This window comes from Aspergillus bombycis (assembly GCF_001792695.1).
Source record: "Aspergillus bombycis strain NRRL26010 chromosome Unknown contig00219, whole genome shotgun sequence".
NCBI lineage: Eukaryota > Fungi > Ascomycota > Eurotiomycetes > Eurotiales > Aspergillaceae > Aspergillus > Aspergillus bombycis.
The window spans coordinates 7,166-20,361 of NW_019170221.1; the positions used below are offsets into that span (position 1 = coordinate 7,166).

General features: G+C 49.3%; 3 protein-coding genes across 3 annotated transcripts; all 3 read right to left on the bottom strand.

Moving 5' to 3' along the window:
- Positions 1-805: 805 nt before the first annotated feature.
- dbp8 (ATP-dependent RNA helicase DBP8) lies at positions 806-2,439 on the bottom strand (the record flags this gene model as incomplete). The annotated part of the gene is made up of 2 exons (XM_022539183.1): positions 806-1,865; positions 1,928-2,439. 2 exons carry the CDS (start codon positions 2,437-2,439, stop codon positions 806-808), a joined length of 1,572 nt encoding a protein of 523 aa, XP_022383052.1.
- A 3,666-nt stretch (positions 2,440-6,105) lies between these two features.
- bbp (putative zinc knuckle transcription factor/splicing factor MSL5/ZFM1) lies at positions 6,106-9,586 on the bottom strand (the record flags this gene model as incomplete). The annotated part of the gene is made up of 10 exons (XM_022539184.1): positions 6,106-6,147; positions 6,205-6,744; positions 6,803-7,026; positions 7,078-7,186; positions 7,242-7,465; positions 7,686-7,903; positions 7,975-8,188; positions 8,258-8,441; positions 8,839-9,340; positions 9,507-9,586. The coding sequence occupies 10 exons, from the start codon at positions 9,584-9,586 to the stop codon at positions 6,106-6,108; spliced, it is 2,337 nt and encodes a 778-aa protein (XP_022383051.1).
- A 633-nt stretch (positions 9,587-10,219) lies between these two features.
- ABOM_012057 (ferric reductase family protein) lies at positions 10,220-12,111 on the bottom strand (the record flags this gene model as incomplete). Its single annotated transcript, XM_022539185.1, has 3 exons — positions 10,220-11,278; positions 11,331-11,392; positions 11,454-12,111. 3 exons carry the CDS (start codon positions 12,109-12,111, stop codon positions 10,220-10,222), a joined length of 1,779 nt encoding a protein of 592 aa, XP_022383050.1.
- Between the last annotated feature and the right edge of the window lie 1,085 nt (positions 12,112-13,196).

The following is a 13,196-nucleotide window of genomic DNA, read 5'->3' on the forward strand; positions in this document are numbered from 1 at the left end:
TAATTACTCCCTCAACCATTGACCTTGGCTGTTGGAGATGCACTGTCATACTTCACATCCCAGACTGCTCATGCCTCCCGGCGTTCGTTCGGTCTTGGCAAATTCTTCTCCATCCCAGGGCTCAGGACTCAGAAGTACTTTGGAACTTGGTTCGGTTTGAGATTTCTTTCTCCTTCCCTCCCCCCCACCCTAAAAGTACATACCATCTCCTTTCTTCCAAGTTCACTGGTGTTCCTGTCCAGTCTGGAAGAGGGAAAACACCGGGATCAGCCGACGCGGTACCAACAAGCCGACTCCACTGTGATCGTTGACAGTCCAGTCAGTCATACGATGTTCATTCCCCATAAGAAACAACAATAGCCGAAACTTAAATCCTACTATTTCCCACCATGGTTGGGCTATCGACGGCGTTTCGAGAACATTGCGATCAGGAGAGGTTCGTCAACTATTCTGTCTTGGCGGAAATAGTCTGAACGGTCTTCACGAAACATCTCCTGTGGATGATTTCATGTGGATTTATTTCGACCATGGCTGGATCGATGCCCCTCCAAACTAGGAGACCCTCACAATGGTGGTACCCTGGAAAACAAAACAGGTGTAGGTCGGAGATTGCCAGTCAAGATGGACTCCTAACCTGGCGCAAGAGTAGACGTAAGATCGAAATAATAATAATAATAATAATAATCAAAGAACTACTTGGCTGACTCCAAGTAAACCGGCGCAACAACATCGCTGAACAACCATCATATCATTATATAAAGACATCCTCGATATATGTACAATCTATCTACGCCTCCGACGAAGCCTACCGTACCTTCTTCAGCTTATTCCGCTTCCGCCCTAACACGTCGCGACCCTCCTCAATCTCTCCAGTAGCTTCTCGTTTAGCCTCTCCAACTTCCTTGAGCACGCCGCCGCGCACCACCCGTCCCTCGATGCTGACACCCTCCTCGCTCCATTCTTCCATCTGTCGTTCCACTCGCTCCTCAATCGCTAGCACTAATTGTACGTCTCGTTGTCCAACTAGGGTAACCGCTTCGCCGTGCCGTCCCGCACGAGCGGTACGACCGACACGGTGGACATAGTCGTCCGGATTGCGTGGTACATCGAAGTTGATCACCAGACTGACCGATGGGATATCCAGACCACGAGACGCGACGTCGGTCGCTACCAGAACTCGGGCAGCGGAAGCACGGAAACGCGCTAGGTTAGAGTTACGTTCGGACTGAGGTAGAAGACTATGTAGTGAGGTGACTCGATGGGAAAGGCGGCGAAGCATCCGCTCCAGGAGATCGGCGGTCTTAGTGTGATTGCAGAAGATAATAGCCGGCTTAGTGGAGTTCCCTTCCGTAGACAAGAGCACGTGTAAGAAGGCCTCGCGGTGCGTCATGGGGACCTTGAGGTAGGTTTGTTTGAGCGTTGGAGGGGTTGTGCCTTTATTCTCGGTCGAGATCTCAGTAACAAAGACCGGCGGTTTGTTCTCAGCTCGAGGCATGGACTTCAGAGCGCGCACTTCGGGGGTCAATGTTGCGGTGAACAAGAGCGTTTGACGTTCGCTGGACGGTGGGAGAGCGGATAGACAGGTTTCTACGTCAGGAAGCATGCTTCCAGGACCAGGAGCCAGAAGTCGATCGGCTTCATCAAGAACGACCATGCGGACGCGCTTCAGTCCACGCACCGTATCCTCACCGGATGTATTGACGTGGTCTGCGAGTCGACCGGGTGTCGCAATCACAACATGGGGCCGCTGCGAGAGAGCAAGTGCTTGGGATCGCATATCTGTTCCTCCGGTGATCAAGAGTGGCTTCATGCTCTGAGGTGCCGAGATCGCCTTGACTTGTTCGTAGATCTGCAACGCAAGTTCTCTAAGAGAAAAACGATTAGCATCGTAGCCTCTAAGAAAAGATTTCAGTGACTGGTAACGTACCTTGTAGGAGTCAGTATAATTGCGAAGATGCCAAACGGATCCTCCGCCCACTTCTGCAAGATAGGAACCGAAAAGGCAATTGTCTTTCCGGAACCTGTTCGGCTACCTCCAATGCAATCTCTTCCTTTCAGAATCTCCGGTATACAGGCTTTTTGAATGGCCGTGGGCTTTCTAACCGCCATAGTCGTCAGGGAGCCCACCAACCACGGCGAAACATTGAGTGCTTTAAACGAAGACTCCTCATCCCGCAGTCCAATCTCAAGGGCATCACGAATCAAGACAGGGTTGTCATTCTCCGTGGTTGTGGCAGGCTTGTCATCTTTTTCTCCCTTCTTCCTGATACGAGAGAGGGTGGGGAGCGGCGCCGGCGCAACATAGGAGTCCACTGAAGACTCCGATAGACGTCTCCTTTTGGGCGCACGATTTTGCAACTCCGTTTGCTCAACGTCTGAGGAGTCGGAGGGCTCGTGAGAGCCGTCCGATACGGGCTCCGGGGAGCGAGAAGGCGCCATTGTTATCTGTTCAAACCTGTTGGCTCTTCTGCGTGCTTCATGAAATTCTTAAATTTTGCGGCAGAAAAAGTTGACCGCGCAAAGGCGGTGTTCCCAGATGGATCGAACCAATCAGGTTGTCGAGTATTATCGATAAGATTTAACCCCCGAAAGGGAAATTTGGTAGTGTGATATGCCAGAGTACAGAAGTATCATTTACCCGTATACCTTTATTACTTTACTTTCAAGAAAGAATACTCGTTTACTACTAGTAGTAAGGGACTATATACAAAAGCTGGCCCTACTACTATTGAGCGCGAACACATCACTATTGAGTCCAACCCAAGCCAGGTGGGCATGAATGGGTTCAATCATCATATTGAAGACACAAGCAGATAGATCTCAGTGCAAGTTGTGCCGAAATAGAGCAGGCTCTTTCCACTTTCGTGAATTTGGTTGGGTGATGAAATCTCTGGGAGTTTCGGATTCGCCTTTTCGGTGGCACTTTCATCTTCAAAAGAATTGAGTGGCCCTGAAGGTTGCAACTGCTGTGGAACTGGTTGAGGTGGAGGACTGCCAACATGTAGACGAGTGGGGTTAGAGGCCTTATTTCGATTTTTATTTCGATAGCTACCAGCTAATAGCCTAACCACTCTCCATTATACATGTATACATGACGTGAAAGAATGGAGTCCACATAGATTTTAGATTTGGGCCCACATCCCCAATGCCAACATTAAAATGACATTGCCAGGGTAAATTTAGACATTTACCTCCTTGCCATTTGCGACAGATTATTTGTTATGGCTTTGGGATAGTCAACAGAGTTAGCCCAATGACTCTTCCTTAGGGTCAACCAATGGAGGATTAGAGCCATGGCACAAAGCCCTCTCATACAGCCAAATGGAAATGCATAGTAGTGCAGTTGCATCTGATGGCCTGTCCGGGCGTACATCCGATCAGTAACCTAGACGTAAAGATAACATATCCCTGCAGTGACCTGGCTGAATCAATGCCAAACTTGAGCCCAGGAAAGTCAGATCGAAATTCACTCCTTCGTATGTATTATTATGCTCAGAGTACTCCCACACAGCACCGAAAATGCAGCCGTATGCCTTAGCTATTGTCCTGTTGATAATTGACTCTGACCTTGGCTTAGGGGATTTGATTTGGGCGTGACAACTACACCACAAGCTGCTTGTAGCTTGCAGGCGGCATCTTGTTCGTTCAGGTATACCACAGAGGAGTAGCCAAGCACCCATATAGAAGTTGGATTTGAATTCAGGATGAGAAACTCATGAATGTCTTAGTAAGTTAGATAGAGAGATGAGAGGAGAAGTCCGTCAGACTGAGGTTCCTGCCACTGAACCTAAGGTAATGTCGCTCGACGATATAAGTGTAGGGCTCGTAGGCTGAAACGAAGATTTCCTAACGAAATGGCTTTGAATTGCTTCACTAAGTTGTTATAATGGATGTCAAGTAGTGCTTGTCACGTCCTGCGGCTTGTCTGGAGCATTTGCACTTTGCATGTTGTCCCCACCTTGCAGGTTTTTATCGGTCAAGCAATATTTGAACCCGGGATTGAGTCATTCTCTCTTGCACTTGTCATCGCCCTTTTGTATCACGCTGGTGCGATACATCAATGTGCTCTGCTGATACTGTTGCCATTCATGGGCTCCGTATCCAATCGGTCAGCACCGTACCGGCCAACTGAGATGTAAGATATAGGGACTCTGTCCTAGATACCCGTTAACAAGCTTTGAAATTGATCCTTAGAATCAGCAAACCAACTCATTCCCTTGTGGTCTTATAACGAATAGCCAACTCATCAGCGCGCGGGTTCCCGCAACGCGATCATGGGTAAGATTCACTAAGTATGAATCCTACTAAATGAAAAAATAAACAGATGATAAAGGCAAGGATAATTGTTAAGTGAAGTAAATACACTGTATCGGACTCCCAGGAAAGTTGACTGTTTCCCCTGTGCATACATATTGTAAAGACTTCAGGGCTAGCCGATCGGCTAGGTTCTCTGATACAGCTCCTCAAGCTGTAGAACTCCGATCTACCGGCTTTTCCAGGTATCAGATCGTCAAGGAACTCAAAGCAGAAGGTCTAGGGGGTAACGACAGCGGCTCCAATTGACCTGAATAGAACACAACACGCTTTTGAAAAAGGTTCGATTGACTGAGTGCTCAGTTGCGTTTCCGAAACTAACCAATTCTTTACCCAGAATGGATGCTGCTGTACGGAAGTCAGAGTTAACTAAAGTAAAATTAGTATAATTTTAAATTCTACCTGTAGATATATTACTTACTTCGGCTGAGTCTCTGGCGTTTTCCAGGGCGAGTTTTTCGATAAAGCGTATTCGATGCAATACTCTTTCTCATCTCTTTTAACCGCTGGCGAAGCAGTCTTCATATTCGACATATTCGGGAGGCTTCGCTGTAGAAAAACCTGGGGATCTCTTCGGTGGTTCAAGGGGGGGTACATAGGTACGATTGACTGTTAACGCATCTAGGTTTTCGTTCCAATCGTCAATGTCAATGGCATACCCATACACCAATATGAACGTGCAAATAGCGGTTCCGGCATTACGGGCTATTTCTTGCTAGTGAGATATGGCCGCTAACGGGAATGACGCATTTTAACATTGGTCCTGAATAGCGAGTCTGATCATAATTTGGTGGGCAAATCCATTCCATCTGCAAGGCCATGAAGAAATGTAGCGGTTGAAGATACACAGGATGGCATGCTGCTGATTTCCGATTTGAACAGCTTCGAGTAAGCTTTGCCATCGATAGAAAAGGGTGCTGTCTGTACTGCGGACGGTCATGAACACCATACTCATATACTTGGGTGTTCGAGAACTCTACTAATGCCATCGGCCGTAGAAGGTAACGTCCGTCTTCGTTTCCCTGTTTGATGCCCACATTACCCTTTCCATTGACTTTATAAATCACAACGTAATGGAGTAAATCTGGTATCGATTTCGCGGAGCCCGTTTATGTTGATTGGACCTCACTGAGTCCCATGGATATATGCACCTTAAAAAAAAAGAACAAGAAAAGCTCGGCCGGAGAGGAATATGAAGGGAAAGAGAATGTTGTGGGAAAGGAAAGGTTTAAATAGTGGAAAGGATGGAATTCATGAATAGGTGCAGCCTATGGTCGTACACAGGAAAGATATTCATTCCTCTTTTCGACATTAAGTGGGGTAATTAGGCACTTCACCACACGTATGATGCCAATTCTGACATGATATTCATCTGGACATCGGGAGTATTGTGGCTACGTGCTTCTGGTAATACCCATACCAACTATTCATGCCAATGCCATTAACCGTGATCATTCTACTGAAGTGAAGTCCACCAGGAAAGTCTAGTGCGCTGATGGGTCCAGTCATATATGCTTCTTTCGGGAGATATCCTTGCCAATGCCACTCAATTAGATACAAGGAACATGCAACTGCTGTTAAGAACACGAAGAATATGCACTCCAGATGCTTACAGAAGATACGAATGAATTAGCAAACTACTATGAAGAGGCCGGCGACCTCAGAAAACTACAAAGTACAATTGTTAGTAAAAGTAATACCCATCGCCCTGTTATCAAACTAAGCCGGTTTCCACATTTTCCCTAGCTTGCACCTAACACGACAAAATAGGGCAAATACGATACTGAGTCTTTAAGCGGGCGGAGGAGGAGGAGGAGGTTGCTCGCTCGGGGGCTATAACGAAGGTCAGCAAGGCATTCGCCTAGATCATATAGGTCCGAGGGAACATACAGGAGGTGGTGGTCCTTCACCAGGAGGAGGGGGTGGGGGTGGTGGGCTGCCACCGGAGCCATAGTACATAGGCGGCATGCCCGGCGGAGGAGGAGGCACTCCCATGCTAGAAGAAGAAGCCCCCGGAGCGCCCATGCCCGGGGCGGGAGGAGCGTATCCGCCATAAGCGCCATAACCATACGCAGCCTGTCCACCCGGAGGGGGCGGAGGGGCTTGCTGTTGCTGCTGCTGTTGCTGCTGCTGCTGCCAGGGTGCAGCGCCAGGGGCTCCGTAGCCACCCTGCGAGCCATATCCATAATCGCCTCCACGGCTACTCTGAGCCCATGGGGGTGCGCTTCCCTGGTCACGCGATCCATAGTCATCACGGGAGCGGTTGTCTCGGCCTCTCTGCTGCCAAGGAGCCACATCACTGGGCGGTGGCCCACGCTGCCACGGCTTCACATCACGGTCGTCGTAACCCTGATCGGGACCAGCTTCAATGCGGCGAGGGATGTGGCCATCTTCACCCGGAGCTCCTCCCGACAATTCTTGCATGAGTTGCTGACAAAAAAATTAGTATATATTTGATTGATAAACCCAAGGGCAAGATGGCACTTACCTCCATTTCGCGGTCGACAGCGTCGCCTCCACCAATAGCTCTACGGCCTCCTCCTCCAGCACCAGCACCACCGTAACCACCATTGTTACGCCAGTCGGTGCCTCTCTGGCGGTCAGGACAATCACGAGCCATGTGACCAGCGTTGCCACAAACACGACAGATGATATTGGCGGTAAAGTTGCGCTGCTCTGGACAGTCATACTTGCGATGTCCGATTTGGCCACCTAAAAAGAGTCAGAAACACTGAACAAGTTGCAGCGCACAGATGTACTTACAGTTTTGACAAGCCTGGTTCTCATCATCACGCAGAGTACCGTTAAGGGCGGCAAGTTCTCGAAGCTGGTTCCGCTTGAGCTCGTTCTGACCCTCGGGAATCGAAGCAGCCTGTTCATTGTAATCAGTAATTGATTAACATAGAATGAGATAGGGAAGAACGTACCGTTTCAATAACGTTATGCACTAGTTTCTTTGCCTTGTTAACCTTTTCTTCAGTGTCTGCCATGATCAAACAATGGAGGTCTTCTTCCTGGTTGCTAGCGTGAGCGGCGTCAGATCGTCCCTTTCCTTCCTTGACAGAGCCCTTGCCACGAATAGCAATCTTGGCACCGGATTCGGTTTCCATTTTCTTCAAGGTATTACCACGAGGTCCTATGAGTAAGCCAACTTTAAAAGGTAGCAGAAAGCTAAGTGTTAGTTCAAGCTGTTATTAGAAAGAAATGGGAGAGCAATGATAAAATGTTCAACATCACGCATCAAGGGTTAGCAAGAAGCGAGCCGAAAAGGCACCGACGGGCGATGTCTTTCTTACGGGCCCGACTCGAGCAAAGAGTCATGAAGTACACAACACAGGAATGGTTAGGAGTTAGAGGGTTAGTTATCATACTGAAGTTAATTTCTGGATAGTCATTCACTGGAACGTAGACCTTCTCCTGAGTCTTGGTAGGACGTCTGTAGTCAGAAGGCGGGTGGTAGTTAGGAATGGTCTTCATGGCCTTCTCGACGAGCTTGTGCCGCTCATCCTCAAGGCGCTTCCGGTAACGGTATTCCCTAGTGTTTACACGTCTGCCAAAGTTATCGTATTGCGGAGGGGGTGACGGAGACCTGCAATTCGAAGATGGATTAGCTAATGCTATGATGATGATGATCGCATGAAGCGAAAGGGCTGAGCGTACCGGTCACCATCCGCTGGGACGACATCGTTGATACGAAGCTTTTGGCTAATCTCCTCAATACGAAGATGAAGCGTATAAGCTTCAAGCTGCTCATTGGTGAAGTTTGCCATGATCATCGTGGGCAAGCCCATGAGACCAGCAGCCTTGTTCTCTTGCGCATCGCCCCAACGGTTGCGCTTCTTGCGCTTCTTGACCCCGTCAGCTGGAGGGTCAGCTAGACCAATTCTAGTAAGCATCTGCACACATATAAATTTATAAGAGGTTAAGGGTGAAAGCAACTTACCTCGAACAGGACTTCTGCCACGTTTGTGCTCCCCGACAGACGAAGGAGTTGCTGTGCGGCTCTCCTCCTCTGCGGCATCATCACCACCAAACCGTCTCCGGCCCAGAGGGACGTTGTTGGAGCCTGTGACTCCTTGATTACGCCAGGCCATTTTCCCTGGACTTGCGCTGCAAATGAAGTTAATCTATTGCTTTGCGATGTGAGTAACAGGATTAGTGGCTATTAATGAAAAATAACAATGAGAGTGAAAAAGTAAGGTGATATCAAGGCGGACTGTAGGCGAGGTGGCAAGCTTTTGTATCCACGTGAGATGTGATGACTAAGCATTAGAGCTTCCATAAAAGAAGAATGACGAGAGAAGGGCTTTGCATGATCACATTGATTTCTATTCACGTAGCTAACATGGATAAAATAATTAAATTATAACTTCACGAGTCACATATTCTGCTACAGAATCGTATCGTTTAGTGCTTAGCGTCAGCTTTCATGCCCTGCATAATCCAATCCCGGGCTTTAGCCGCGTCCTCGTCCATAGTTTTCTGGTCCTTTAGGCGCTCCTTGATAGTATGAGGCGTTGGAACATGGCGACCCTTCTCGACGCCCTCCCGAGCGGCCATACGCTCCTCCCACGCCTTCAAGTGCGGGAACTCTTCAATATCGACACCGGCCCATCCAGCAGCCGCAATCCATCCCCAGTGCGAAATATCCGCAAGCGAGATGTGGTCACCGACGAGGTATCCTGACTTGGAGCTGGCAAGGTGCTCATCGAGAACGCCGTACAGCCGCCTCGTCTCGTTGGTATACCGAGTCATGCCGTATTGGATGCGCTCGGGTGCATAGCGCACGAAGTGGTTTGCCTGGCCTTGCATGGGGCCTACGCCAGCGTTCTGGAAATACAACCAATTGGTCATCTCGTAGTACTCGCGGGTACCCTTAGGGTAAGAGATCTTGTAGTCCTTGTCATATTGCTCGGCAAGATAGGTGAGAATGCCGCCAGATTCGAACAGACGGATCTTTTGGCCATCAGAGAAGGTGTCGGTCAGGGCGGGAATACGGCCATTGGGGTTGATCTCAAGGAACCAGCTAAGTGGCGTTAGCCATGCTCCTGTTCCACTATCTGACTAGAAGGTCACATACGGCTCTTTCTGGGTATTCTTGCTTATATCAATGTTCTGTACCTTATAAGGAAGTCTAGAGTTCCTATTAGTTCATCTGTGCTAAGAATGATGGGGTTAGATCACAGCCGCACCCCAGCTCTTCCAGCGCAATGGAGATCTTGATTCCATTGGGAGTCTGGCAGGTGTACAAAGTGATATCGGGTTGGCTCATCTTGGTTGAATATCTAGGGCGAAAGCTGGTCAAGTGATTGAGGCGGCTGTAGCGACAAATAATTGAAACTGAGGGACGAAAAGAAATCGAAGGGACAGCCGGTATAAAAAGCATCGTCAGGGAACTCATTGACTAACATTGACCCCGCGAATGGATGATTAATAGAGCATCAGTGATGCCATGGCCCGTCAAAGCTTCGGCCCCACTCCGATCTTGATTTCTAAGCTGCCAAAAGTGTGCTTAGTTAACTAGTTAACCATCCCACAACGTACAGCGGAATTATCAGGTGCTTCTTCCCTCATGACAGTTCTAGCACCTTCGGATGAAGCCAGCAGATAAGCACTGCAAGAGCAAGCTACAGCGGGAACTAAGGCACAGATCCATAGTCTAATGAATGGCTACACTGACATTGATATGCGCAGCTGAAAAACAAATGCTACATCTAAAACACAACCACACCGTATATACTACCCTATCGCCAATAAAAGCAACCAGTAACGAATCAAGATACATTTTTTTTGTGTGTATATACCCTAAAAGAATTCCCCACGTATGTCTGCAGAGAAGGTAGGAACGGACGTAAGAAAAGGAATGGGCAGAACGCGCGAGACTCGACTCAGCCATTTTGTGCATCTACCAGGTGAAACTTTCCTCAATGTAGTCGACCTGCGTTTGGTTCTGTCGCTTGCGGCAGACTCGCCGGACATCGTCACTAAGACCACCATTTCCACAAACAAGCACACCCATTGCACCCACTTGGGATTCAACCTCCATTCCGATAAGAGTGTCGATGTTTGGTCGGCCGGGGAACATCTGGACGGTGGAGCTTGGGCTTTGAATTTCTTTCGTGTTGCGGGGACGGGTGACGAACAACATGATACGCAGAACCTCCCGGCGGCGATCCATGGCCAAGATGCTGGTCATCCATGGGCGAATCCATTCGAGGTGTTCTGGGGATTGAATGATCCAGACGAGAGTCACGCGACGTGCAGCAACGGTGCCCTCTGCATATCCCTGGACCAGGTGGCGCACAAATGGTACTTGGTGGGTGATTCCAACACCGCCCGCAAACAGAACAACTGTACCGTAGGAGTCCATGGAATGAATACTACCATAAGGACCCTCGGCGAAAGCTCGCAACGTGACTTGGCTGTTGGGAGAGCTCAGGGCCCGTTGGAACAGCTTGTCAGTAAAGCCGGTCCGACGACGAACCAGTAGGGATAAGCTGGTGTGCTTTTTACCGAACATATCTTGCCGAGTCACGGGAAGTCCCTTCTCATCACTAACGAGCTCTTCCGCTTCGCTCCAACCGACAGAGAACGGGTGAGAAGACCACCATCCAACGGTAGGAATGTACAGATAGATGTGCTGGCCTGGCTTGAAGGTCCAAGGCCGCGCCATCCTCAGTGTGATTCTCATGGCGTCCCCAGGGAGGGCCTCCACCAAGGCCGTAGTGGATTTCCTGCCACAGTTGCGGTACAAAAGGATAGCAAGTCTCGAAGCTCGCTCGAGAGCCCAGAAAATGATAGCAACGAGCAAGTATGTCTGTGCTGGAAGCCCATTGAGATGAACCCACAGGAAGCCCATTGAGAGCGCAGCCATGATAATGTGTAGGTGGAGGAAAGTTTCATAGAATGCATGGCGGATGGGAGATGGGGAATGCACCACGAGACCCACGAATGCACATGTAGCCTGTAGCGAGGTAAGCAGATATCCATAAGGCCCGCCGGCCAAAATAACTTACAATCAAGCCGACCAGGAGGAAATTGCTATGTCCAAGAGCCTTTCCAACGGCACTCCAGCCAACTAAGCAGTAGTTAGCACCCAATGTTGACATTGTAGATCACGAGCTCTCCAGGGGACGTACTTTTCTGAGCCTTGGGAATGGCCCAAGCAAAGACATGGGCAAGAGTCTCACAGACGACGATCCGGGCAAGCCAGCGGTGGATCAGGTTATAAGTGTCGAAGGGTACCTCGAGCAGTTTAATCAGGGGGTTGTTTCTGCCGGCCAACAGCACAAGAGGAATCATATTCACTGTGGCCATGGTGCCTGTGCGGTTTCGGATGATGCCGGCAACAGAACTCTCCTCCTTCTTGTAAGGAACAGTCACAACACAAACGGTCACATTCATGGCGATGATGCCGATAAGGATAAAGGCATGAAAGCGACTTGGCAAGGTGCCCATGTTGACAGCCCGTGACAGCTGAAACTCCCGATTATGCCGAGTGCGAAGCAATGGCGCATAGATGACATGGTTTTTCACAAACGAGAGGGTCTCATGGGGTGATCTGAAGTAGCGCTGTCCTGAGTTATTGAAGCTTGCTAATCGTCTCAAATGGTGCGAGATCCGGAATCCCATCTTCCAGACATAGATGAACGCTGCCATCAGGCCGAGAACCATGAGCGTGATGCGCGCGAGGTCATCGTTGACTATCTCGTAGATCGCCCAGTCGCCACCACGCTTGTCGAGAACAGTTGCGGAAGAAAGTCCTACCAGGGACAGACAGAAAAGCAGGTAACTCATGGTTACTAAGAGGCCTCCTTAAAATGAAGCAAAAAAATGAAGGAAAGAAGACTCTATAGTCAACAGACGAATTTCAAGACTTAGAAATTGATGCGAGACCAGCTCGGCAGATAGAGAGATACCCGAATCAGCGATCGACGAGGGAAAGACTTCCAGTTAACTCGTCATAGAAGCCACACCGTGATGATCAGTAGCAAGTGGGCGACGAGAAATCCAGGGATTTATGATGCGATACGAGATGCCTATTGTTGTTAAGGCCCAGGGACTGAATGGAAGACAATGGCCTTGTTGCCGTCCAGCAATCTCTTTACGCCAGGCAGGAGACAATCGAGCTGCGGATCAAAGAACGACAGAGGATTCAATCCTTTGTTGAGAAAGGCAGGTCCCAGCAGCAACGGATCCTGATCAGAACTTGAATGCTTCGAGGTGTGGATTGCCACGGGTCGGCTGGCAACGAAAGGAATGTGAGAGTTGGTGAGGTGAACCAGTCACTTCTTTTTTTTCCAAGATTTCAAAGTCTTGCAGCTGTCACCAAAGTAAACGAAAAACTAGTCGCACGAAACCCACAGGATCTCTGCCAAGAATCCAAAATAGAGAACGAAAGCCCGCAACTGTTCGCCGGGACAGAAAGGAGAGATGATGATCAGGAGAGAAACTAGGAAAGCGTTCAAGGCATTTTGATTTCTTTTGGGTCAGGGACGGCGGGGACAGAGGACGTGGAAAATCTTGGGAGACATTTCTGGGCCCACTTATGGAGACGACATGATATCGATAGACTTCTCTGAGCAGAGGAGAGTGTGGTCGAGCCATGACGGTGTCTCTCAGCGCTCATCCCTTGAGTGGGCGCAACGCTGCGACGATATTGTGGCGGCAATGGCAGAACGGCCGCTGAGTGGCTCGACGATGAAACAACGGGGGTTGTAGGCGACGAGATCTCAGGACTCGGCTGGCTTGCATTCGTCGGGGCCTCCTTGCGCCCGCGGACCAATCTCAATTCAGTGGGAGGCTAATTTAAACTTGCTCAGGTCGAGAGGCGAGAAGAGTGGCTCAGTCAAGTGGGGGAATGAAGCGATAGAGCGCTTGAG